The sequence below is a fragment of the Dendropsophus ebraccatus genome, chromosome 7 (assembly GCF_027789765.1).
Source record: "Dendropsophus ebraccatus isolate aDenEbr1 chromosome 7, aDenEbr1.pat, whole genome shotgun sequence".
NCBI classification, from domain to species: domain Eukaryota; kingdom Metazoa; phylum Chordata; class Amphibia; order Anura; family Hylidae; genus Dendropsophus; species Dendropsophus ebraccatus.
Window position 1 is genome coordinate 42,473,571 of NC_091460.1, and position 22,689 is coordinate 42,496,259.

At 42.3% G+C, this 22,689-nt stretch overlaps 1 protein-coding gene across 1 annotated transcript; it reads left to right on the forward strand.

The window, feature by feature from the left end:
• Positions 1-19: 19 nt before the first annotated feature.
• Positions 20-13,337, forward strand: LYAR (Ly1 antibody reactive). The gene is made up of 9 exons (XM_069977405.1): positions 20-93; positions 4,178-4,332; positions 4,803-4,917; positions 5,203-5,310; positions 5,701-5,784; positions 7,228-7,609; positions 9,551-9,598; positions 11,225-11,310; positions 13,060-13,337. Exons 2-9 carry the CDS (start codon positions 4,211-4,213, stop codon positions 13,192-13,194), a joined length of 1,080 nt encoding a protein of 359 aa, XP_069833506.1. The 5' UTR covers positions 20-93; positions 4,178-4,210; the 3' UTR covers positions 13,195-13,337.
• Positions 13,338-22,689: the final 9,352 nt, after the last annotated feature.

The following is a 22,689-nucleotide window of genomic DNA, read 5'->3' on the forward strand; positions in this document are numbered from 1 at the left end:
GAAGCCGGTTTCGATTCTGCTTATGCTTACCGGAAGTGACGCCATTCAGTAAACAGTGGCCGGTGTAGAGGGGGAGCACGTGGTTTGCTGGAGGTGAGTGTGGAGACCGGGGCTGTAGAGGGGGGCATACAGAGTGTGGGTACAGGGGTGACCCGTGTGTGATGGGCGCAGCTTCCTACAGTGCCAGTATAATGATGGGCGCCTCTACCTGCTCTGTATTACATCGCTGCATGCTTCCTGTGCACACATAAGGATAGTATCTAGAAAGTATATTATATGACATTGCATGCTGCATCTGCTGCATGCCCTGCAGCACTGCACTAGGGCGGGTATGTGGTCGTAGCTCTTTTACACCAAGCGATTATTTTGATGACTAACGATAAACGATCTCAAGCGACCGCAATGGCAAACGACCCGAAATGGTTCGCCCAATTACACGGAACGATGATGGTTACTTATGATTGTTGTTGCGCTCGTTTCGTCGTCGCCATTGTGTACATACAGCTATGACTTCTTATTACAGCGATCGATAAAAATAGGTCTGAATTCTATCAAACGACCAACGATTTCTTGTTGGTCGTTTAATAGTTGTCTGCTATTACACGATTATCCTTTAAATCCGAATGCTCTAACAATTTTTTGAACAATAACTGTCCCGTGTAATACGGCCCCTACTCGGGAAATGTGTGACTGCCTTAAAGGGGTTGTCCACTCTCAATATATCAGAATGGTCAAGTGCCAGCCCCCTGCCTGAGCAGAGGTGCCCACATACACCTAGAAGCAGGCGGCTCTGTACATTGAGTAATGGCCACACTGGTTCCATGTATTCACCTCACTCTCACCCGTTTACAGCTAATTCACAGGACGTTATAACTGTCTGATGTGTGCACGTCCTAGAGGTGGGACCTGCATCTATGTCCCTATACTCCCACCCCAGCTGCATTTGCCGGAGATGACTGGGATTCTGAATACAACTGAGCAGGAGTTTTATATAGTGTATATTACTACCAGTAACATTAAAGGGAACCTGTCACCCCCCCGTGCCGGGGTGACAGGCTCCCGACCCCCCGTTAGAGCCCCCTATACTCACCTAATCCCGCCGGGTCCCGCTTCTGGAGGTGGTCGGGTCACGGAGATATCAGCCGCTGCAGCCCGGCGCGCGCGCTGAGAGATGAGTCCAACACCCATAGAGAATGACAGGAGAGTCCAGCGCTCCGTCATTCTCTATGAGTGTTGGACTCATCTCTCAGCGCGGGCGCCGGGCTGCAGCGGCTGAGATCTTCATCACCCGACCACCTCCAGAAGCGGGACCCGGCGGGATTAGGTGAGTATAGGGGGCTCTAACGGGGGGTCGGGAGCCTGTCACCCCGGCACGGGGGGTGACAGGTTCCCTTTAATAAAAGCTGTATAAACCTCATAGCACCTCACACTATGCTTTTTATATAACTCCAGTTAAACCAAATGTACCAGTACATTAGACAGTAGCAGATCGGTGCTGGCATGGGGATCCTGGTAGCACAGTCCTCTCTTTGAAACGTTCTATGCACACCCCCAGTTTGATGATATCTGCTCGCCCTTTTTTATTTATTTTTTTATTTTAACTGGCTCTATTAGAATCAATGAAGCCGCATTGGAGAGGAGAGGGTATATTGTCACACTGGGGGCAATCTGCTGTAAAAAAAAAAAAAAAAAAAAAAAAAGTGATGTACCTAATGTTAAATTCACTTTAAAGTGACCCTGTCACCCCCTTTTTGCATTCTGACATCTGTACACAGGTGTAATGGGTAAATTTAGTAGTTTTCATACCTTTATATTATATCATACGTCATGGTGCTTGTTCCAGTAAAAAGTGATCTTTTATCATCTGCGGATTGGGATACCTGGGTGGGGCTTCATGCCCGAAGTGCCACTTAGCCCCGCCCCGAGCGCCAACTAGCCCTCTCTGTGACGTCATCACCGCAAAGGCCCCATCCCCTCAGCAGCCATTGGTGTGGGGTAGGGCCTAGACCTTAAGGGTGGCTCTTTCAATGGCCGCTAAGGGGCGGGGCCTATGTGCAGATGACTTCACAGAGAGGCGGAGCTAAGTGCCGCTTCAGCGTGAAGCCCCACCCAGGTATCCCAAAACGCAGATGATAAAAGATCACTTTTTACTGACACAAGCACCATGCTGTATGATATAATATAAGGTATGAAATCTGCTAAATTTACCCTTTACACCTGTGTAGAGAAGTCAGAATGCAAAAAGGGGGTGACAGTGTCACTTTAAGTAAAATCTGTGTTGACTCCAAGACAGCTGATGTAAACAGTGTCCCTGGCCTGCTGTTTCTGCACTCTGTAAGGGTATGTTCACACTGAGAAATAGGCAAGGAATTGAAGCGCCATTCGCTCCTAATTTCCGCTTTAAATTCCTCCCGTAAAATATGAACAGAGCAATGTCCCATTGTGTTTAATAGAATTTCTGCTTTGTTGTTCACACTGCAGAATTTTCAAGCAGAATTTTCTGCCGCAGATCTGCTTTCCTCTCAAAGAAGTAACATGTCAATTCTTTGGGCGGATTCTGCTAGAGGAATCTTATAGAAGTCAATGGGGGCTTGAATTCTGCTCCTATTCTGCCAAAGCAGAATAGAAGAGGAATTTCAAGCAGAAAACTTTCCTCTTCAATTCCTCACTGAATACTCGTCTATTCCTCAGTGTGAAGATACACTTAAAGGGAACCAATCAACGGAAAAACGCATGAAGAGCTTTTGAAATGTGCTGTTAGAGCACACAGCACACTTGCCACACATGTTTTCATAGCCTCCGAGCCTTCCTGGTGTAAGCCGCAAAGTAACTTTATAAAACTGGTGCCCCGTATGCTAATTACCTGAGGTAGTCATCTTGGCGGTGTGCGGCTAGCAGGTAGTCACGGTCCCCTGGGCGGTCTTCTGCTGTAATCACGGCCATCTGGGCGTGATTCAAATGGCCGAGTAGCTGTGACATTCTGATGCCTGCTGCCGCCGCGCATGCACAGTACAGCCGCTTCCATTCCGGCTGTACTGCGCCTGTGCAGAATAGCCTTGAACTCAGTGTGAGCCGGATTTCGAGGCTATTCTGCACAGGCGCAGTCCAGCCGGAATGGAAGCGGCTGCACTGCGCATGCGCGGCGGCGTCCGCCATAAGTACGTGAGCGTGCCGACCTCGGGCATGGTGCGCTCCTGAGTGACGCCACAGCTACTCTACCATTTGAATCACGCCCAGAGGGGCGTGATTACAGCGGAATAACGCCCAGGGGACCGTGACTACCTGCTAGCCACACACCGCCCAGACTGACTACCTCAGGTAATTAGCATACAGGGCGCCAGTTTTATAAAGTTACTTTGCGGCTTACACCGGGAAGGCACGGAGGCTATGAAAACATGTGTGGCAAGTGTGCTGTGTGCTCTAACACCACATTTCAAAAGCTCTATATGCTTTTTTCCAGTGATTGGTTCCCTTTAAAGCGAATGTACCATCAGGTAGAAACCTAGAAGATTGTCGGCAGAAAAAGACCACTGGGTTCATCTAGTCTGCCCTTAGTATTTTCTTTCTTATTATCTTAGGATAGATGTATGTTTATCCCAGGCGTGTTTAAATTCTGTTATTGTGGATTTACCAACCACCTCTGCTGGAAGTTTGTTCCAGATATCTACTACTAGGTACATTCACTTTAACATGACCCATGGATAGATGGGCGCTGACGCAGGAAAGCCGGTGCCGCGGTCCATTTTTTTGAACCGCGGCCCGGTTCCAGTATACGGCGCAGTTCTATCCACGGATACCTGGCCGGGGCCGAAGCACTGGAGGCGGGCCACCCCCAGTGGGGGGAATTCCCTCCCACTGGTGGTGGCCCGGCCCGGTACCCGTGAATAGAACTTCGCCGTACACGGGAACTGGGCCGCAGTTTAAAAAATGGACATCGGCGCCGATCTATCCAAGGGCCATGTTAAAGCGAATGTACTTGATGATCCATTCGCTTTAAGCGGGAGTGTTAAACGAAGGTCAAGCGACTTGTGACCTCACAGTGGTTAAGCCTCACAGAGAGCAGAAACAGCCGTCCAGGGACACTGTTTACATATATATTATTACTATATCTCTACATAAAGTGTAAATTTACCTGCGGTAAACACGTTTTCTCAATGACTAACAATGTTCTCTCTAGGTGAGGGGCTGTGCTACGTGTGTAAGGGTCATCATGGTATTTTTCACCTGCAACGCCTGTGGGGAATCCCTGAAGAAAGCACAAGTAGAGAAACATGTCTCCATGTGCCGGAACTGTCAATGTCTTTCTTGTATTGATTGCGGTAAAGACTTCTGGTACGTCCATAGAGAAGTGTTCATGTTTTGTGGATGATTATTTTGTTGTCGTTGGACATATGGGAACATCCAGTAGTCGGATGTTTTATTAGCCGATCCCTTGGTTGGCACTATTGCTTCGGGTACATACTGAGAGCTCTCTGAATTATGCTTTGCTAAGAAGGTGTTAAGAACAAGGGGGACAAAATAGAAGGTTTTTTTGGGGGGAGGGGGAATCAGAAGCATTGTTAGAATATATTTAACTGAAAGAGCAGTAGATGAGTTAGGTTAATTTCACTTTATTTTATGCTGCACTCCGGGTCCTATTCCCATCCATTCCAACCATGACAGGGCGGCAGGCTGCTGACAGTCTTTTATGTTACCCTGTCACTTTAGAAATGCTGTTATTTAGTTGGCAGGTAGGTATCCTAACTTCTTGAGAATAGATGTGCTAACCATTGTGGTCATTTCTTTCTTCGTGACTGTTGCAGGGGGGACAATTATAAAACCCATCTGAAATGTATAACGGAGGATGAGAAATATGGCGGCAAAGCCTTTGAAGCAAAAGGGTTTAAAGGGGATGTGAAGCAGCAGCAGTGGATTCAGGTGAGTGGTCAGGCTTTTGGTCTGATGGTAAATCTGGACATGTATATTAACAGCCCCTATAAACTGGGTCTCCAACATTCCCCACTGCATGGAGTGGTGCAGACATTGTCGATGGGAGCGCCTGTACTTGTGTATATCCAGCGCTTCCATAAACAGTGCATGGAGTGTGTACTGCTCCCTGCTGCAGGGGAATTGAGGAGGGGGGAGGTGTCTCTCTTTTATATAGAACCCACATTGTTTTAGCTTTGTCTTCCTAATACCTTACTAACTTTGGTTCTTTCACAGAGGATTCAAGAACTAATGAAGAAGCCGGACATTAGCGACAATATAAGGAACGTACTAAAGCAAATTAGTACATATGATAATGTTCCTAGAAAGAAGGCGAAATTCCAGGTATGTTGTCATTCTGTCATACCAGTCATGTCATAGAACAGTGTCAGATCACTGGAGGATCGGGTTACATGTTGCCAATAAAAGTCTATGGAAAGGTGAAGGTATAGAGCTGTAGAATGAGATTACAGAGAGGCTGCTAAGTGTTATGGAACACCTTAGTGCTGGATTTACAGCTTGCACTTCTTAGTACCTCTCTATAATGTCCTCCACACTGCTGCTTCTTAAGTGTGCTATAAGAGATATTGGGGAGGAGAATGCTCTCTTTTTTTTGTGTGCGCATAGTATATAAGCGACGATATAGCAGCTAGCCTCCATCAAATAAATCTTAATCTAATGGAGATTTCTTCATTTTCATTTCTGTAATGTGTTTTTTCTTTTTTTTACATCTAGAACTGGATAAAGAACAGTCTCAAAATCTATAATCAAGCCGTGCAGGATAAAGTGTGGGAGATTTTCGCAGAAGCCACAAGTAATGTAAGTAGTATCAGGACTGATGTCAGGGCCGTGTGTAATATCAGGATTTTTTTTTGTTTCCCCTGCATAAAGGGTTAACGTATGAAAAGTGTCGGCACTAGGTCTTCAGACAGCCGACATGCACTATATAGACCTTTGTATTGGTTCCTGGACTGTAATCCCTGAGTTCTGGTGTGTCGTTCAGTCCCATTACCACAAGAGTATAGTATCTGCTCCCTACCAATGCAGTCTGCAGTTACGGACATTTATAAAAGAATGGGTCATTGTAAAGAGCTTCCTGATCTTCAGTGTGGTCCTGTAACAGAAGACCACTGTAATATGAGTCACATCCGGAATCTTCTTCCACCATCAGCTGTGAGTGAAAAAAAAAAAACAACCACAATAACTCAGGGAGCAGGGTCTCCAACCTTCTGCTGACCCAGAGGCCAAAACTCATCTGGCATTAAAATCGGCACAAAAATGCACCTCACTAGGAACTTCATGGCATGAGTTTCCATATCTGAGCAGCTGCATGCAAGTCTTATAGCGCCAAGCACAATGCCTGGATTTTCTGTGGGGTGACAAACCAAACTTCTCTAACTGTCATCTAATAGACGAGTCCAGGTTTGGTAAATACCAGGAGAATGTCACCTGCCTGACTGCATTGTTCCGGCTGTAAGGTTTGGTGGAGGAGAGATAATGCTGTGGGGGGTTTTCCAGGAGTTGACCTAGTCTCTGAAGGTCTAATAAAGGGAAATCTTCTTCAGCATATCAAAAGATTTTGGACATTTGTTGCTTCCAATTTTGTGGAAACAGTTTGGGTTCAGCCCTTTTCTGTTCCTGCGTTATTGTACCCCTTAGCACAAAGCAAGGGTCATAAGGTATGGAAGGGGGAGTTTAAAAGAAACCCATCCAAACACTCTTGGGATGTCCAAGAATTGGACTTGTGAACCAGGACTCCTTATCCAACATCAGTGTCTGACCTCACTAATAATCTTCTAGATAAATGGGCAAAATATATCCGATATCTCCAAAAATCTCATTGAAAGTCTTCACAGAAGATTGGAATCTCTTAGACCAACTCCATATTAGTGCCTATGGCTTGCATGTCTGAACACCTCCTGTACTTTCACTGTGTAGGTGTTCCAGTACATTTGTCCCTATAGTGTAAGAGCTAACCTCTTTGCCACTTGTGTTCGGAGCAGCAGTGCATGTACCTGACTATGACTACATTCACTGCTTTGAGATTTGGGCTAATTTCGTATAGTTACCCTTCACAGATTCTGCATCAAGAAGTCATACTTTTTCATAAGGGTGTCAGATGCAAAGCAGCAGCATTAACTACAGTGCAGATTGCCATTGAAATCAATAAAAGCAATTTGCATGTGAATTTTGTTGAAGACGCACGTGAACATGCTCTTACTATACCTACTCATTCTAATCCTTTGTGACTTTTTCTTGCAGCAAAAAGACAACACTAATAACAATGAACCAAAGCCGTCTAACACTCCTGCACCCGAGAGCAAATCTGAGCCGTCTGCAGCCGCAGAGGAAAGTGAGAAGAAGAAGAGTAAGCGTGAACGGAAGGAGGAAAGGCAGAAAAAGAATAAGAAAGAGAAAAAAGATCTAAATTCAGAGGAGCAGCCACAGAACGGTACAAAAAAGAAGGGAAAGAAGCGGAAAATGGAAGAGGATGAGATTCCTGAGAGCGGTGATGATGGAGCCAATGATGAGGAGGCCACAGGGAAGAGGAAGAAGAAAAAAAAGAAACAGCAAGAACTGGAGGAAGATGAATCCAATAATTGTGAGGAAGACGCTCCACAGAAGAGGCAGAATGGTTCGGAAGGTACATGCACTGGGATGTGAGAGTTTTCTGGGTGTAGGACAATGATGGCCTTTTTTTAAACATCAGCTGTGTTTTACTCCTGGCAAACTCCCTTTTAAACAAGGGTTGTCTTGATTTTATTTCTTTTAAACTAATAATATTGTCTGGTTTCCTTTTGCGTCCGTGTCCCTGACATTTACAAAACCTATAAACGTGTCAATAAGATTGGACAGGGTTTGGGTGTTCAGACCCTCATTGATGATTAGAATCCTCTGGGAGACCAGGGTGTCTGAACCTGGCTGACTGTGACCTCCATCTCACTGCAGGAGATGAGCGCCATAGATTTTCAGTGGGGATTGTGATATTATATCCCATGCTAAAATCAGACCTGCCTGATCTTTCTTTTCCTAAAACAGCAGATGTTTTGCTAGTGAACAGTCACAGGGCTCCATACACTTTAAGGGCCCCATTCCACCGGACGATTATCGTTCAGATTATCGTTAAATCGATCCAATCTAAACGATAATCGTTCGGTTGAAATGCCGTTAACGATTAACGATCGAACGAGAAATCGTTGATCGCTTTATAAGACCTGGACCTATTTTTATCGTTGCTCGTTCGCAAAACGCTCGCAAATCTTTTGCATTGAATAAGACATCGTTCGGTCGTTTGCAATAGATACGAACGCAATAGCGAAGAAAAAACTATCGCAATTACCATCATAAGTAACAATTATCGTTCCATGGAAATGAGTGAACGGTTTCAGGTCTTTCGCAATAGCGGTCGTTTGAGATAGTTAATCGTTAACAATTATACAAACGATAATCGTCCGGTGGAATAGGGCCCTTAGTCATTGGCTAAAATTGGAAATACGACCAGCTTTTACAGTCCCACTGCCTCTCCCTACAGCTGTGTGCTCTGTTCTTCTCTGCTTGCTGGTTACAGTAATCCTATAATTACAGCACAAGATGGAGATCACAAGTTCCTGCCTCACAAGAGCCCCATATTATCCCTGATGGATGATATTGTCCACCGCTGCATGACAGGACGTCAGTCTGCAGCTGCGTCTCCTTCTTCTTGGCTGTAAGCTGTAGAGTTTGATGATGGGTTATTCCCATCTATTAGAGTCATGACATAGTAGGATGTGCCATCACTTTATTATCAAAAGGTCCGTTCACCAGTAATCCTGAGACTGAAGGGCCACTGTACTTTTTACAGTTTTCCCTTTACAAACAGTGACCATGAGCGCTGCTCTAGAAGGAACACTTTAAAGAGTATGCAGCACTGAATGCTACTGCCCCTTTGATCCCAGCATCCTAGCAATATGTCTTCACTTTACATATTGGTCAACTCCTCTATTCCCTCTGAGTGGGCACGCTCTTGGCTTCATTGGAGCAAGTGCTGGAAACGGCATAAGTTTAAATTTGAAACCTCATATATTTAAAGGGGTACTCCAGCAAAAATCTTTTTCTTTTAAATCAAGTGGTTTCAGAAAGGGACATAGATTTGTCATTTACTTCAATTTTAAAATCTCTAGTCCTCCAGTCCTTATCAGCTGCTGTATGTCCTGCGGGAAGTTGTGTATTCTTTCCAGTCTGACACAGTGCTGTACCACCTCTGTCCATGTCAGGAACTGTCCAGAGCAGGAGAGGTTTCCCATGGGTATTTGCTACTGCTCTGGACAGTTCCTGACACGGACAAAGATGTCAGCAGAGAGTACTGTCAGACTGGAAAGAAAACAACATCTTATGCAGGACAGACAGCAGCTGATAAGTCTGGGAAGACTTGAGATTTTTAAATAGAAGTAAATTACAAATCTATATAACTTTCTAAAACCACTTTATTTGAAAGAAAAAGATTTTTGCCAGAGTACCCCTTTAAAGAACCTTATATTAAAACTTAGGAAGCACCAATGCAGTTTCTGTTTCCAGTATTAAAAATCCATATTTATTTTATTTCAAGGAGAGATAGAGGAAGATGAAAATGGTGAAGAAGAAAGCGATAAAAAGGGTAAGTTAGCTCTAACTCTGAACCACCATCTCTGGTATAAGGGTGGCCGTCCACATTTGGGGAGAGTTTTGGCTGTATCTGCATAAAAGGGGATATCCTATCTTTCTACTGGCAATAGATAAGCTGCCCCCAAAGAAAGCTTAAGCCCCTATTACATGGGGCGACTATGAGGAGCAACGAGCGCTGTTAGCGCTCGTTGCTCCTCGTTCCCCACTTGCTGCCGCTCTTACATGCAGTGGTGGTGAGCTGGTGAGTACAGGGGGGGCCACGGGGAGGTGCGTGGGAGCTGCCCAGGTGATCGCTAGATCATCCGGACAGCCCATAGCAGATAGCAGAGGTCTGCTGCCGCATTTCCTATTCCACGGAGCAACGTCCACAGATCGCTGCTATATGAGTCGTTTGCCATCGTTCATGTCGGCTAATCGTTGCCTCCTATTACACAGAACGATTATTGTTCCGTGTAATAGGGCCTTTACTTCCCTTTCCTTATTGAAAACATGTGCAGCTATGTTCAGCTGAGCTGAGTGGTCATGTGTACAGGGGGGATAGGGTGTCAGGAAGAATGACTGTGAAAGAGTGTTTGGTCAATAGCTATCTATAGTGTGTGGTCACTGTGTTGTTCTGGTAGGACAGCAACTAGCAGAGCGTTTCTCTTGCATCACTCCGATTCTGTTTTTGAAAGCCTGTCTGACCACCAGTATGGCTGCCATTGTCATTCAGCTTTTCTTGACTCTTGACAGTATGGGTAGTTGTGACATAATGCATCCTCCCAGTGCTGCATCCTCCCAGTGCTGCATCAGCATAGAACTAAGCTATGCTATTCAGTACTGTAGAAGTTTCGGGGGAACAATCGCAATGGGAGCTGTAATTGCAGCAACATTGGTCATCACTAGAGTTGAGCAAACTTGAATCGCACTTGGGATTCTCCAAATCCGAACGTGCAGAAGTCGGGTAGCTGTGGCTGCTCAAGTTGTATGCAGCCCTAGGGAGTCTGGAAAAACATATATACAGCCAGGGGCCCAACTTTGCCAGCTGAACTATGACCTGACTATTTAACCAAATGAGAGTGCTCCAGTGCGATTGCTGGAACCCGTACATTGCTCAATAACTTGTGCGGCCAGGTTGCAAGATAGTTTGTGTGCTCTATTTACTTTATGATGGTCACCCAAAAATGTTTTTTTCAAATCAGTTGGGGTCAGAGGTATGTAATTTACTTCTATTATAAGATCTCAAGTCTTCCAGTACTTATCAGCTGCTGTACGTCCTGCAAAAAGTAGTGTATTTTTTCCAGAGAGCAGGAGAGATTTTCTGTAGGGATTCACTGCTGCTCTGCACAGTTCCTGTCATGGACAGAGGTGGCAGCAGAGAGCACTGTGTCAGACTGGAAAAAAAGATACCACTTCCTGCAGGACATACAGCAGCTGATAATTACTGGAAGACTTGAGATTTTTTAATGATGATTTTATTGCCCGAACAAAAGACTGATCAATGGCTCTTCTACGCCCTAAGAAACAGCTGAATAGAACATTCAGAACTGCTTTACTGTCAATTTTTTTTTTTTTTTTGTCTTTTAGGGAACAGTGTAATATTTTTACCTGCATCTGTTTTCTCTCCTTATGTTTACAGGTAAATTTAATTGGAAGGGAACAATCAAGGCGTTGCTGAGACAGGCTCCTGACAATGAGCTGCCCATCAAGAAGCTCAGGAAGAAGGTAACCTGTGCTCTCTAGACTTGTATTTTTATTTATTCCGTTTAATGTAAACCTCCAGATAATCTTCTGTGCCTTCTTATAGCGGTCATTTAAAATATTTTTGCAGAAATCAATGGTACAAACAATTTTATAGTGTTTGCTATATACATTTATTATTTTTTGTTGTTATCCTGCTGTAAAACAAAGCTGAACTTACCAGAAATCCAGGTCCAGTCTCCTGAAGGCAGATTTTCTGACTTATGCTGGTTAAAAAAAAAAAATAGACTAAACACAAGTCTGACCAGTACAGTGTCACGGCTCAATGTGTCCATCACATGACTGCCTTCTCTGTGAGCACTCAGATGGACTAGGGTACACAGGACTTCCTGTTTTCTGACTCTTTGAAGAAGAACAAAAACAACAACACAGGAAGTGCTGTGTTTTCCATGATAACTAAAAAACAAATAAATAATTAATGTAAATTGCAAACTTGCTTTATATCACATCTACTGTTGATTTAAATTTTGAAAGTTATAAAACAGTGACAATTTAAGACATTGTGTAATAGGTTTTATTAGGCAAAAAAGCCTCTTTCTGTACTCGAAAAGCTGTTTGTGCAGCCTCCCCCTCTCACTACTTACCTCTTTGTCATCAGGCAAAGTCATCTACAATACAGAGGAGCAAAGTGAAGACAGGTTTGCTGAATCCATTATAACCTATGGAGGGGGCAGGGGCAGAGGGGGATGAGTGAGCAGGAAAAGGAGGCAAGCAACCCTGCAGTTTGGAGACTGGGCACATAAAACAATGGATTCACAGGCCAAAAAACTCAGTTGCTGATCTGGGAACTTGGAAAGGCAAAAAGGCAGCCCTGCAAAATACTACATTCTGCAATCTTATTCCACTGTGCTCACTCATCCCCCTTGCCCCCCCTCTCCATAGACCATAGTGGACACAGAAAACCTGCTTCTTCTGAAGTGTGGGTAGGCTGCAAAACAGCTTTTTGAGTTCAGAAGGAAGCTCTTTTGCTTAAAGGGGTAGTTCACAAAAAAAATTCTTTGAAATCAACTGGTTTTAAAAAGTTATATAACTTTTGTAACTTCTTTTAAAAAATCTCAAGTCTTCCAGTACTTATTAGCTGCTTTATGTTCTGCAGGAATTGGTGTATTCTTTCCAGTATGACAGTGTTCTATACTGCCACCTCTGTCCATTTCTATGAGAATTTGCTGCTGCTCTGGACAGTTCCTGACATGGAAAGAGGTGGCAGCAGAGAGCACTGTGTCAGAGGGGAAAGAATACAACACTTCCTGCAGGACATACAGCAGCTGATAAGTACGGAAGACTGGAGATTTTTTAATAAAAGTAAATTACAAATCTCTGGCACTTTCTGGGTTTCTGGGGATCTGTCACTGTATTAGTGACCCTAATGACACAATTCCTGAGTCCCAATGGGTTTCTGTGGCAGCTGGGGTGTGTGTAGAAATACATAGCTGAATTGATTGCCTAATTATTATACACAGTTCTACAGCAGTTGATTGCCTGTTAGCCTGATACCAATGAGTATTATACACAGTTTTACAGTAGTATGTTATTATATTGTATTATGTATGTATTATATGAGTGGAAGTTTAATAATTTAAATTTAATAATTGTGGCTTATTACTACAAAAGGCAATTACCATTTTACAACACTGATATTCCTTGGCTGCTTTATCTGTCATACATAGTAAGGGTTTATTGTAACATTCTCCTCTTCTGGCCATTGTCTTTCAGGTCATTTCCCAGTATTACGCGGTGTCCTCTGAGCAGCACAAGTCTGAGGAGGAGCTCCTTGCCACCTTCAACAAGAAAATAAAGAACAATCCAAAATTTAGAGTATTAAAAGAAAAAGTAAAACTAGTCAAATGAGTACAAAAGTATTTGTCCATTAAAACTTGTTTATCCTAATCTTATCGTATACTATGCTAAGTGAGCTCAAAAAAAAAGTTAGCCAAGTTTCCGTTTTTACATTGCCCCCTCCCTTAATTTAAAAGAAGGGAGAAATATATATGTGTGTGTATATATATATATATATATATATATATATATATATAATATAATATATATATATATATATATATATATATATATATATATATATATATATATATATATAGAGAGAGAGAGAGAGAAATCTACTATACTGTTAAATCTGCCTTAAGAATAAAAAACAATCTCTTTGCCTATCTACATTTTGGTAGCAGGGCATACAAGTGCATCTCAATAAATAAGAATATCATTAAAAAGGTTTTTTTTCAATAATTCAATTCAAAAAGTGAAACCCCTATATAAAGTCATTAAAGGCAGAGGGAATTTTTAGTGTTTCTGTTAATGTTGATGATAATGGCTTATATAGCCAAGGAAAACCCAAAGTTCATTATCTCAGAAAATTAGAATATTCTATAAAACCAACTGTAAAATATAACATTTTAACACAGAAATGTTGGCCGAATGAAAAGTATGTACAGTAAATGCAGTCAATACTTGGTCGGGTTACTTTTCCATGAATGACGGCATCAATGCGGCGGGCATAGAGGTGATCACCCAGTGGCACTGCAGAGGTGTTATGGAGGCCCAGGTTGCTTTGATATCAGCCTTCACCATTGTTGGGTCTGGTGTCTCATCTTTCTTTATAGGTTCTCTATGGGGTTAAGGTCTGGTGAGTTTGCTGGCCAGTCAAGCACCGTCATACTGTTGTAAGTAAACCAGGTATTGGTACTATTGGCAGTGCGAACAGGTGCCAGGTCCTGCGGGAAAATTCCATCTCCAAAAAGCTTGTGAGCAGAGAGAAGCGTGAAGAGCTCTAATATTTCCTGGTAGACGGCTGTACTAACTTTGGTCTTGATATAACACAGTGAAGCTACCCCAGCAGAGGACATGGCTCCCCAAACATCACACTAGACCTCAAGCAGCTTGGATTGTGCCTGTCTACTCTTCCTTCAGACTCTGGGACCTTGTTTCCAAATGAATTGCAAAAATAACTAATCTGAAATCACCTGTGACCACTGAGGAACAGTCCAGATCTTTTTCTCATTGACGCCATTGTCTATTGGTCATGAGTGGCCTGACACATGGGATGTGACACTTGTAGCCCCTGTCCTGGATATGTCTGTGTGTTGCACTGACTGCGCAGCAGTCCTCTCCTTGTGGAGTGTGTGAATGACTGCCTTCTGCACATCTGTCAGGTCAGCAGTCTTCACCATGATTGGGTTGCCTACCAAACCAGACTTAGGGACCTTTTTAATCGCTTAGGTAGCCTTTGCAGGTGGTTTGGGTTAATTATTCTAATTTTCTGAGATCATGAATTTTGGGTTTTCCTTAGCTGTAATCCATAATCATCAACATCATCAAAAATAAAGACTAAAAAAAGTTCACCCTGTTTGTAATGACTGTCCAGGCATGTTGGGAAATGTAGTTTTGCAACAGCTGGAGGGCCGAAGGTTCCCCATCCCTGCTCTATATATTATAGGTGTTTCACTTTTTGAATTATACATTTTTTTGATGATATTCTAATTTGAGATGCACCTGTATCTGCTGGCAGCCACTGTATCTCAAAGACATGAACAGTTTTATGGTGTTTTGTACTACTAAGGTAATGTTCTGATCCAGTGTATTGTTTAACCCTTGAGAGTTTATAGTTTGTTTGTTGGGTTACTTTAATGCTATGTTCATACACCATAAGATAAGATAAAAATACGCTAGTAAATTAAAGGGGTAGTGCGGCGTTTAAAAATTATTCACTAAATAACACACATTACAAAGTTATACAACTTTGTAATGTGTGTTATGTAAGTGAATGGCCCCCTTCCCCGTGTCCCCCCACTCTGGAAGTGTGGTGCAGTATACTCACCAGATTACTGTCTACCCCAGCCGCCATCTTGGGTCAAACGATGTCATCTTCGGGAGGCCGGCCAAACCGCTCCAGACGTCCCTCATGGCGGCCCCCTCTGCCGCGTCTTCAGCTGCTCAGCCGCGATTGGTTGAGCATAACTCCCGAAGATTACATCAACAGCGAATACGTAAGTATAATGCATCACACTTCCGGGGTGGGGGGGGGGGGGGGACACGGGGAAGGGGGCCATTCACTTACATACCACACATTACAAAGTTGTATAACTTTGTAATGTGTGTTATTTAGTGAATAATTTAAATGCCACACTACCCCTTTAAAGATTAAAAGATGAACAGCCGTATTTTTAATTTTCCAATGTGCTCCATTGAAGTCAAGGGAAATTTGACCGGCAGTGCACACACCGTATGGAATAATGGCTGGAATCAAATACAACTGTCCTAAAGAACATGCTCATTATTTACTACCTGCTTTTCCAAAATACGGCAGTTTTTTTTCTTCATCTGATCACACATTGTTTCATTTTCACTTCAAATTCTGATAATGTTTTGATATATATATTTTTTTTACTGTGTGTGATCCTAACTTAAAGTTTTATTGAAGCTTTACATTCTTTGCAATGATGTTTGCACACTTTCAAATGTGATCATTCAGGATTAAAAGGTTTGTCCAGTTCTTTAAAATTGATGGCTTATGTTTTGGATTATCCTAATAGTAGATTGGAATAGGTCAGACTGGCAGTCTAGTGAGTTATTGTTTATAAAAGTCAGCTGTATTGTGGTACATGGCCTAGCCACTATAAGGGTATGTTCACACTGAGTAAATGTGGCGAAATTGAATCCCGCCTGTCTCAGTGTGCCATAGCCTGTCTATTAGAGGGCTAGTGCGCCTCCTCTCCCGCTGCTCTCCGCACAAAGAATTGACTTGTCAATTCCTTGTGTGGAGTGCGGCTGGAGCAGAGGCCCTCCCATAGACAGACTATGGCACACTGAGACAGGCGGGATTCAATTTCGCCACATTTACTCAGTGTGAACATACCTTAAGAAATACATCTAAACAATAAAGAGGGATACAACACTTAAAGGGGGTTATCAAGAATTACAAATAACACAGCTGCTTTCTAGCAAAAACAGCACCACCCCTGCCCCAGGTTGTGTGTAGTATGACAATTTAACTTCATTCACTTTAATAAAACTGAGAGGCAGAAACCACACCCGAACTAAAAAAAAGAGTGGTGCTGTTTCTTGAGGAAAGCGGCCATATTTTTTATATGCTTGAATAAACCTTTTAATAACTGATCAGTGGGGGGTGGCAAGAGTTCAGACCACCTCAGTTCTGAGATTACCAATAGGCCATCAGTTTTAAAGAATTGGTAAACCTCTCAAGGTTTACATGGTTGTACATGTGTACCAAACTGTTTTTTAAATAAAAAAAAGTTAAATGATTTTGTTTTAGTATATTGTTATGCTTTGCATTACTATGTAGTTCAACCAGGTAGCCACGCACTGCAATACTTATGAGCACCCTCCACACTCCCGAACTCCACCAGTCCGGTAAAGCAATCCAATATACACAATAAATGTGAAGGAAAGTGATTTTCTCACCAAGTAGCCGCAATCTTCGGGTAATGAAACCCACTGTACTCCAACACTATGGAGCACTATACTCACAGAGTCGACCTGACTTCTGAATTCTTTTTTATTATGTTGTATAGATAGATGCAGCATACAAAACATAACATGCTCACAGCTAATGTGACTCTCACATCCGGACGCCCAAGTACGTCCTCCTCGCGGACGTTTCGGAGGATACAGACTCCTCCTTCCTTATCCTCTGAAACATCCGCGAGGGCTGTGAGCATGTTACATTTTGTATGCTGCATCTATCTATACAACATAATAAAAAAGAATTCTGAAGTCAAGTCGACTCTGTGAGTATAGTGCTCCATAGTGTTGGAGTACAGTGGGTTTCATTACCCGAAGATTGCAGCTACTTGGTGAGAAAATCACTTTCCTTCACATTTATTGTGTATATTGGATTGCATTACTATGTACACTCACTGGTCACTTTACTACAGTAGTAGTAAGTAAGATGTGTGAAACCATGGAGGCTGGTTTACTTAGTGTCCTATCATCATATAGTCATATAGTTGCTTCCAATGTGACACAGAGCTCGCTGATACCACCGCTGCCCATGTTGGGAACTGTCCAGAAAAGAAGGTTAAAGGTATTTCCCTGGGGATTTGCTCCTGCTCTTGGCATTTCCTGACCTTGACAGAGGTGGCAGCAGAGTGCACTGTGTCAGAGTGGAAAAAATACACTACTTCTTGCAGGACATACAGCAGCTGATAAGTACCGGACGACTGGAGATTTTTAAAATAAAAGTTAATTATAAATCTATATACACAGGCCATGTAAATTATGCATCCATAGGGAAGATATTTAAGCCACTTCATTTGACTGACTTTATATGAGACTTGATGGTCAGTATCAGATGTGTTGGTTTCAGCATGCATCTACAAAACTCCCAAGGTTTTTGTTTTTCAGGTTACCTAATGGTGCATTTACACAGAGATTTATCTGACAGATTTTTTAAGCCAAAGCCAGGAATGGATTTGAAAACAATTTTTCCTTTATGACCTGTTCCCTGTTTATAGTCTGTTCCTGGCTTCGGCTTCAAAGATCTGTCAGATAAATCTCTCTTTGTAAAGGCAACCTAATAGAAAAGCCTCATTCTAAAGTAAGAAATGCTTCTATTACAGAGCACCCCAACACAAGTGCCCAAGCATACAATTTACAGGAGCCAGTTCCAAAAAGGTTGCCATATATAATGGCAGTAGATCATGCCAGGTAACATCATAAAAACATTGCTTTGGATATCTGATACCAGAAACATTTCCAGGTTTCTCACGTTTAAGTTTTCTGTCAACCTCTAATAGCACATAAACACACCATGTGTGGGCTGCACTATACAGGTGGTGGTTAGCACCACTGTGCTGACTCATTCTGGCATCTTCCAAGACATATAGCTGCAATCTGTCAGCTATATCTTTAATGCCCAGGGCTCTAGACATAGATCTAGACTCTAGACAGCCGATACAGAGAAAAAATATATTGCAAAGTTATAAAATCATGACTTGTCGAGGCCATGCTGAGCTGCAGCGTGCATGCTTCCTCACTACTCCACCCCTCTACCCTGAATGACTAATGCACAGGCATCAGTGCTGCAAGCCAAATCCAGTAGATCAATCATGCAGAGTGGGGAGGAAGAGGGCATGCACGCTGCAGCTCAGCCCAGGTTCTAAGGCATTTGCACTTAGGAAAGTACACAGTCAAGTCGCATTATTATAACCACTTTCTACTTTTCACATCAGCCACATGTAGTTCATGGAGGAAGTCATGTGATGTGGGTGTATAAGGTGGTAGAATGTCTGCACACATCCCTCATTGCTGTCATGGATAAAAGGGGGAGTTTATTAGAATAATTAGTTATCGTTTGGTACATGTTTTCATGACATTCTTTGGGCCATCATCCATATGGAAAGTGCTTCCCCCCCCCCCCCCTTTGGCTATGAATACATTCATACACCTATAGATACACCCAGCGCAGACTATTAGTGGGTCAGTCATAATAAGCAGGGTCAAGATTGTATAGGTGACAAATACCTGTATAGAAGTCCAGCTGGAGAGGTGAATATAACACTTGTATGGATGCCGATATCAATGGAGTTCAGCCGAAGTCCACATCCAGCTTTTATGCAGTTTAGAGAAGTTGATCAACAGGGAGAAATCTTCTGAACTAGGCAGATGCTCCGGCCGGGAGCACTACACACAAGTTCACACAGTCCAATTCCGTGGCAAAAGTGTAATTCTAAGTGACGTCGCTTAGCTTAGGTATGGATCCTAGTGCAAGTCAGAAGTTATCCTATGCACTTCAGTGTACACGGACACCTATCCCTGATGAAGCAGCAGATCGCTGCTATCACAGTCATTTGTTTTTCAACATGGTTGAAAGACAAACAACTGCAACGATCAGCCGACATGAACCATATCGGCTGATCGTTGCCTTCTATTCTGAATACGGCCAATAATCGTTCTGTGGAATAGGGCCTTTACCTGCCCAGTAATTCCCAAGACTTGAATCCAATTGAGTATCAGTAGGACCAGCTAAGTTATGTTCGCTCTATAGATCCTTTTTCCACATACAGCCCAACAGCTGTGGGAAGCATGATACAGATTGCATATGACAGTGTTCGCCAACCTGTGGCTGTACATTTCTTGCTAACATAGTTGTGCCCTGTTATACATATAGTAATCCCCCAGCTTGCTAGTTGGCAGGTACAGTTCTTTAGAATGCTAATATAATAGCTCTACCATACAACCTGGGTAGTGAATGTGATTTCAACCTAAGGAGGGCCATTGTCTGGAGGATTTTATTATTAAGATATGGTAATCTTCAAATTAAATTTGATACAGGAACATTGTAAATTGCTCATAATCTCTGAGCTATGTAATATTATAAACAGGCTGTATCACTTAAGAAAGGATTAGCAATGATGAAGTCATACAATAATCCAAGAATAATCAGTGAAAGGAATATCTGTCTACAGTCATAGTTTAAAAAAAAAAAAAAAAAAGCATATTATGTAAAGGGAGTTGTCTATTTTTTAATACTAAATTGTTAGAGATTGAAAAGTAAAAAAAAAATCAGTTTCTCTGTAGCACCACCACAGGTGAAATTTAGCAATGCACAAGGTAATCTAAAATCAGTGAGCTGTCAATGTAATGTACTGTTAGGTCAAGTCCTCCAGAGTAGAGGACGCGCTTTGTAGACTATGCCTAACAGATAAGAGGGTCCTGAATTTAAAGGGGAACTCCACATAAAGAAAATTTGTTTTCTATTAAAAGTACATTAAAAATTATATAGATGTGTTTATACAATGTATTACCGTACCTGTACACTTACCGTTCTACTACACTGGTAGCTGATAGAAATCCAGGAAGTGAAGAAAAATGGCCAATTCACATTGTCTTCTGCTCCCACTGCTCTCCCACCTTAGGAGACAAATCTTTCATGCTTCTTTCTCACATTGTGTGTGTTTGCTGAGCATAGGCTGAGGATGCAGACAGGGGGCAGGGCGTGATGTCACAGGAGGGCTGGGGGGATCCCCTAATCCCCTGAGGGATTCACCATCTCTGACTGGCCAGAAGCAGCTGCTGCAAGGACTGTGATAAACAGCTGAGGGAAAGCATTGCATTCTTGGAACTGCTCAACCAGGAAGTACAGAAACAATACAGAACAAAATCCCCCCCAAACAAATCGATTTTTGTCGTTTCAAAACTGGGATATATAGGTAAGTAATATGTTATGCTTCTGCAGAAGTTTCATATTTTTTTAACCTCTACCTGGAGTTCCCCTTTACTACCCCTGGTCAGCTCTGTACTTGGCAGCAGGAGGGAAGCACAGCCGGGACCAAAAGATTGTGTCCGGGGAGGATGGGGGGTATTGGCGGGTTTGTTGTCTTATAACAGGAGGCATTTGGTAAAGTTTTCTGTACCATCATAACTCACAATAAATTATCACAAGTCAAATAAGATCAATCCAGCTCTGCTACATTATAATAACTCAGCATGCCAGGTAATAAGATGTGATATCAGATACAATCAAATTAAGACTAGTAAAGTCAATATGATGTCTAACCATAAGTGGGATGTTTGTCAACAGAGTATTACCAAAACTCCGGTATAAACACATTACCATGTGTATTGTTACACAGCCCTTTATACACAGTATATATATATAATCATCATAATTGAGCACCTGTAGGCGGTTATACTGCATTATTACATTGCCGCTCTGTAAATAGTTGTCTATCACTTAATCCGCCAATAGGTTACAGGTGGATTACACGCTAATCCTTTTAGTTCCTGTATCTTTTAGGTACGGCTGTCACCGTGAAAGTGGTACGAAAGGAAGTGCGCAATAAAATAAGCAATATATAATCCATCAGGCTGAACCTATTATTCTCAGGCTGAATTTGCTAATGATGACTATAACTAGGATTATGTGTACCGGTGTGAGGACACTGAGGGTGGGGTGACTGTGAATAATAAAAAGCATAATAATTCCTTTATTGATAGAGTGCCATGTTATACACAGGGTAGGGGATAGGTATCTGATTGCAGGGGGTCCAACCGCTGGGCACCCCCTTATCTGGATAACAGGGACTCATGACTCCTATTAGTATGGAGTGGTAGGTCACGCATGGGCTCCAGCGCTCTATTTATTCTCAATGGCAGCCGTAGAAATGGTGTACTTACAATTGGAAAACCCCTTTAAAAGCTGTAAGAAGCAGCATAAATGGCATAGTAATAGATCTGTCCAATATATTGTGAATATGGGTAGCTGATTGGGATGGGAATGGACATAGTGTATAGATGCACCTGTGTGTCGGCCTCAGCTCTGGACAATAAAGTGAGATTAGGCATAGGATTTCACCATTGACCAGCGTTTTTTGAGGAAATGACCTCCACCTATTCCCATGATCACTGTGGGAGAATGATGTCATTCTACTTGCGATATCCTTCACAAAGACAATGGTAACAACTACAGAATGACCCAAAGAAAAAAAGAGATTTCAACAGATATTATTCCATACAAGTGGAAGGAAACAATCGGGAGTTGTAGCCGTTAACATAAAACATATGGAGTGGATTCCATGATCCGTGACTCCTGTGTGAGGTCTTGTTTGTTTCTTCCCGTTTCACATAATTTTGTGTTTTTTTAAACATTTATTTAACACCATCACACACCATAAAATAATAATGTGCTCCATTGAACTCATTGGGCTTTTGCAAAATACAGTTGTTTTTTTCTTCCATCTGTTTCTATATATATATATATATATATATATATATATATATATATATATATATATATATTTCTTTAAACAGATATATATATAGACATAGTATAACGTTATTAAAAAAAAAAATATATATATTTATTTAATATTTTTACAATGAAATGCAGCAGTAAGGGGCGACACAGTCCCCTCTGCTGCCACCAATGACTGTGTCGGGAACTGCAGGGCTGCAAAAGCCTTGGTCCTGGCATAGCTACTTATCACTAGCGCTGCTGCATATACAACTAGTGATACTAAACCTTCCCTAATGTCAATTTTTATGCATTTTATTTTTTAGCAGAGGGAACAAGGATAACTGTCTATACTGGCTGCCGCACTTACAGCAACTTTGATGTCTATTCTAATGCTAACATGCATTAAAACGGACACTAGTAATATGTAATTGTACAGGGCCAAGGGCTTGAGCAGCCCTGCAGTTCCTGAAACAACCATGCCACCCCTTACTACTGCCTCTTACAGAGACTCTTTCCTATCTAATGGAGAGATTATCTGACAGATGTTTGAAGTCAAAGCCAGGAATGGATTTGAGAGGAGGAGAAATCTAAGTCTTTCCTTTATGATCTGTTCCCTGTTTATAGTCTGTTTCTGG

Excerpts from the sequence above, each read along its gene's own strand:
- LYAR (XM_069977405.1), top strand. The coding sequence starts at position 4,211 with ATGGTATTTTTCACCTGCAACGCCTGTGGGGAATCCCTGAAGAAAGCA. Across the intron at positions 5,311-5,700 it reads GAAAGAAGGCGAAATTCCAG|AACTGGATAAAGAACAGTCT; the intron begins GTATGTTGTCAT and ends TTTTACATCTAG. Across the intron at positions 9,599-11,224 it reads AGAAGAAAGCGATAAAAAGG|GTAAATTTAATTGGAAGGGA; the intron begins GTAAGTTAGCTC and ends TTATGTTTACAG.